This window comes from Lithobates pipiens, unplaced genomic scaffold (assembly GCF_037356315.1).
Source record: "Lithobates pipiens isolate NorthernLeopardFrog02 unplaced genomic scaffold, aLitPip1_a1.2 Scaffold_19, whole genome shotgun sequence".
NCBI lineage: Eukaryota > Metazoa > Chordata > Amphibia > Anura > Ranidae > Lithobates > Lithobates pipiens.
In genome coordinates, this window is record NW_027507764.1 from 272997441 (window position 1) to 273002919 (window position 5479).

Here is a 5479-nt window from a genome sequence, read left to right on the forward strand (position 1 = left end):
CCCTCCTGCAGTTGAGGTATGTGGGCACATAGTGATCATGACTGTATTTGTATATTGGTAATTTGCAAAATGCTGGGCTTTTTTGTAAGGGGCATGGTGATGGGTATATTTGTCATTTGCACAAGGCTGGGCTTTTTTTGTAAGGGGCATGCTGATGGGTATATTTGTAATTTGCACAATGCTGGGCTTTTTTTGTAAGGGGCATGCTGATGGGTATATTTTTTATGTGCACACTGATTTGCATGTTTTGTTAAGGTGCGCCTTAACAAAATATGCCCATCAGTGTGCACTTAAAAATATATCCATCAGCGTGCCCCTTACAAAAAAAGCCCAGCATTGTGCAAATTACAAATATACCCATTAGCATGCCCCTTACAAAAAAAGCCCAGCATTGTGCAAATTACAAATATACCCATCAGCATGCCCCTTAAAATAAAATGTGTTCATCAGAGTGCCCTTTAGCATAAAATAAGGGTCACGCTGATGGGCACCTTTTATGTTAAGGGGTACTCTGATGGACAAATTTAATTTTACGGGGCACGCTGATGGGTATATTTTTAATGTGCACATCGATGGGCATATTTTGTTAAGGGGCACAACAAAATGTGCCTTACAAAATATGCCCATCGATGTGCACATTAAAAATATACCCACCAGCATGCCCCTTAAAATAAAATTTGTCCATCAGAGTGCCTCCTAACATAATAGGCGCCCATCAGTGTGACCCTTATTTCATGTTAAGGGGCACGCTGATGGGCATATTTTATTTTAAGAGCAACACTGATGGGTACATTTTATATTAAAAGGGCCACTTTGATGGGCAAATTTTAAGTTAAGGGGCACATTTTGTTGTCCATCAGAGTATAAAATGTGCCCATCAGCATGACCCTTATTTTATGTTAAGGGACACCCTGATGTGCACATTTTGTTAAGGGGCACTGTGATGGGGACACCCGATGTAAAGGGGCACTGTGATGGGGACACCCGATGTAAAGGGGCACTGTGATGGGGACGACTGATGTAAAGGGGCACTGTGATGGGGGCACCCGATGTAAAGGGGCACTGTAATGGGGACACCCGATGTAAAGGGGCACTGTGATGGGGACACCCGATGTAAAGGGGCACTGTGGTTGGGACACCCGATGTAAAGGGGCACTGTGATGGGGACACCCGATTTAAAGGGGCACTATGATGGGGACGACTGATGTAAAGGGGCACTGTGATGGGGACACCCGATGTAAAGGGGCACTGTGATGGGGCACCCGATGTAAAGGGGCACTGTGATGGGGACACCCGATGTAAAGGGGCACTGTGATGGGGACACCCGATGTAAAGGGGCACTGTGATTGGGACACCCGATGTAAAGGGGCACTGTGATTGGGACACCAGATGTAAAGGGGCACTGTGATGAGGACACTTGATTTAAAGAAGCACTGTGATGGGGACATCTGATGTAAAGGGGCACTGTGATGGGGGCACCTGATGTAAAGGGGCACTGTGATGGGGCACCCGATGTAAAGGGGCACTGTGACGGGGACACCCGATGTAAAGGGGCACTGTGACGGGGACACCCGATGTAAAGGGGCACTGTGATGGGGACACCCGATGTAAAGGGGCACTGTGGTTGGGACACCCGATGTAAAGGGGCACTGTGATGGGGACACCCAATTTAAAGGGGCACTATGATGGGGACGACTGATGTAAAGGGGCACTGTGATGGGGGCACCTGATGTAAAGGGGCACTGTGATGGGGACACCCGATGTAAAGGGGCACTGTGGTGGGGACACCAGATGTAAAGGGGCACTGTGATTGGGACACCCGATGTAAAGGGGCACTGTGATTGGGACACCCGATGTAAAGGGGTACTGTGATGAGGACACTTGATTTAAAGAAGCACTGTGATGGGGACATCTGATGTAAAGGGGCACTGTGATGGGAACGACTGATGTAAAGGGGCACTGTGATGGGGGCACCTGATGTAAGAGCACGGTGATGGGGACAATTGATGTAAAGGGGCACTGTGAAGAACACACCTAATTTAAAGTGCAATCAGATGGGCACATCTGATCTGGTGGGGACACCTGATGTAAGGAGGCACACGTATGGTGACATCTAATGTAAGGGGGCACGCTGATGTGGACACCCTATGTAAGAGGGCACCTTTATATAATGGGGCACTCTGATGGTGACAAATTGTATAAGGGGGCACACTGATGGGAGACACCAGCTGTAAGGGGGCTTTCCATTGCAGAAACCTGATGTAAGTGGGCACTCTGACAAGAATGCCTGATATAAGAGAGTAGTCTGCCTTTGGCAACTTATTTTGGGGGTAGTCTGATGGGGCAATGAATTAATGAATTAGGCTGCGTACACACGGGCAGATTATCCGCCCAACTAAGTTCGTCAGACAATCCGACAGACAGTCCGTTCAACTTTTGAATGAACGGACTTGACCACACACGATGAACAGACAGTCCGCTGAAAGCTTGCGCGATGACGTGTACGGCATGTACGACGGGACGAGAAATTCGACGTCCAATACACTGCAATGCAACCTTCGCCGTGTAAATCCTTTCTGAGCATGTGCCAAACTTAGTCCGTCGAACTAGCCTACTCACGAGTGGATTGTCCGCTGAAACCAAGTTTGGACGGACAATTACGGAAATTCCGAAAGACTTAGTCCGTCAGACTGTCCGCTGAAAAAGTCCGCTGGACTAAGGCCCCTTTCACACTAACGTCCCGTTCAGGCCCGCCTGTCAGTTTTTCAGGCGGACCTGAACGGGTGCTCCATAGAGCTCTATGGAGCGTCGGATGTCAGCGGTGACATGTCCGCTGACATCCGACCCGCTCCGATCCGAAAAAGTGTAACGGAGGAAAAAGCTATTTTTCCATCCGTCTGCGGATCGGATCGGATGACGACGGGCACTGCGGTCCGTCGTCATCCGATCTCCCATAGGGGAGAGCGGCGCTGTGACAGGTCCGTCCCTGCACAGTGTGCGGAGACAGACCTGTCATCTCCCTGCTCAGCGGGGATCGGCGGAGTGATCCCCGCTGAGCAAACGGACATCCACGGGGCGGATCAGAACTGATCCGCCCCGTGTGAAAGGACCCTAAGTTGGACAGACAATCCGCCCGTGTGTACGCGGCCTTACTCTAATAGGGGCAACTGATGTAAGAGGGAAAACTAATGGGGACATTTACATTTACAGAATATTACCAAAGTGTGTGGAGGAAACCGTAGCAAAAGTGACCGAGAGCATGGCTTGTGCCAAGAAAAGGAAGGTAGACACTGAAAACCGAGTCTTCAAAGATGAATGGACAGACCAATATATGTTCATTCTTCCTGTGGGAAGTTTAAAACCAGTTTGTCTGATTTGTTGCGAAACCGTGGCATTAATAAAAAGTAGCAATGTGAAGCGTCACTACGAAACAAAACACAGCTCGTTTGCGCAAACATATCCACAACATTCTGAGGTAAGGGCACGTAAAATAACGGAACTGAAAGCCCAGTATGACAGATCTACCAAAGTCCTCTCACATTCATTTACAGCCCAGCAGCGTGCAAATGAATGTTCACTTAAAGTAGCATGGATTTTGGGGCAACACAAAAGACCATTTACCGATGGTACATTTGTAAAGGAGTGTTTGAATGCTGTTGCTGAAACTTTACTTGAGGGTAAACAAAAAGATGAGCTGTGTGGAAAAATCAACCAGATCCCACTGTCAGCGTCAACAGCAACAAAAAAGACTGAAATATTAACAGAGGATGTTTTGGGACAACTTGATGCAGCGATTCAGAGTGCAGTATGCATTTCTTTAGCCATTGATGAATCAACGGATATAACTGATAATGCCCAGCTTTTGGTGTATGTAAGATTTTTTCACAAAGAAACAAAAGAACTTTGTGAGGACCTGTTAGGTGTAACACCACTTGAGACGCACACAAGAGGACAAGACATATACGAGGCCATTAAGGAGATTCTGAGAAAGAGGAAGATCGATCTGAAAAATGTGGTCTCGGTTACCACAGATGGTGCCCCTGCCATGGTAGGAAAGGAGAGAGGAGCTGTGGCACGACTGAAAGAGGACAACCCTGACCTTATTTCTTACCACTGCATTATTCACCAGACTGTCCTGTGTGCCATTCTATCGGACAAGTTTGCAGAAATAATGGACACGATGATGAAACTCATCAACTTCCTCAGAGTATCCTCATCCCATCAACGTCGTTTACTAAGAGAGTTTCTTAAAGAAGTTGAGGCAAATGCAAATGACCTTTTACTTCACAACAATGTTAGATGGCTAAGTAAAGGCAATGTATTGGAACGCTTTTGGTCCATTCGAACTGAAGTAGCAGCTTTCTTAGTGCAACTCAAAAGTCAGAAAGCAAGACAGTTTTCACTGTTTTTACAAGATGAAAGCACAATGGAAAATATCACTTTCCTAGTGGACATAACATCACACCTTAATGAACTCAATGTAAAGCTCCAAGGCAAGAACAATTCCATCTGTGATTTGATGACCCCTGTCCGCTCCTTCCAGAGAAAACTGGATTTGTTCAAGGAAGATCTGCAAGGAGAGTGCTTGCATTTCACAAAGGTGAAAGAACAGATTCAAGGAAAGAGAGATGTTTCTCCTTTTGTTGACTTCATAAATAAACTCATTGGAAACTTCAGTAAAAGGTTTGATAGCTTCAGTCTTGGACATCAGATCCTCCTGTTCATTCACAATCCATTCCTCATTAAAGATGTCAGAGTGTTTTCAAAGGAGGTGATGCAGACCTTCAAGTGGGCACATGAGGGATCTCTACAGACAGAAATGATTGACCTGCAAACAAATGTCGCACTAAGAGAGCACTTTGAAGGAACTGATCCGGCTAACTTCTGGCTACAGACTGTGCCTGAGACTGATTTCCCTTGTCTAATCAAGGTAGCACTACACACCTTGACCATGTTTGGATCTACATACAGCTGTGAGTCAGCTTTCTCTACTATGAACATTATTAAAACAAAGTATCGTTCCAGGCTCACCAATGAGCACCTACATATGTGCATGAGAATGGCAGTAACTCAATTTAAGCCAAGATTCAAACTACTGGCAGGACAATCAAAATCCCATTTTTCTCACTAGACAGGAAAGTTTTTTGGGTGTTAAAAAATTGAAATAAAGTCAGAAGGTGCTTCTTTTACTTGAAAAATGGATGTGCTTTTTATGTTTTATTAAAGAGTTATGGATTTGCTTCCATTTTTTTTTGTTAAAAATAGTTGTTTGTTTTCCTTACAAAGACAAGAGCAAATGTAAAGCTATCCTAGTTCCAACTGTCCACATGTTTAATATTGTAACTGAAACTTGACAATAAATATTGTTGAAATGCTAAGGAAATTGTACATTTCTCATGTTTTTGATAGATATACAGTGACTACAATCTTTCTGAGTCATAGCGCAGACTTCAGATTCGGACCTCGGCCCAAAGAAAAT

The 5479-nt window shown here is 45.4% G+C and overlaps 1 protein-coding gene across 1 annotated transcript; it reads left to right on the forward strand.

Moving 5' to 3' along the window:
- The first annotated feature begins 3259 nt into the window (after positions 1-3259).
- LOC143998055 (SCAN domain-containing protein 3-like) lies at positions 3260-5131 on the forward strand. The gene has a single exon (XM_077493827.1). It carries the CDS (start codon positions 3260-3262, stop codon positions 5129-5131), a length of 1872 nt encoding a protein of 623 aa, XP_077349953.1.
- The last annotated feature ends 348 nt before the right edge of the window (positions 5132-5479 follow it).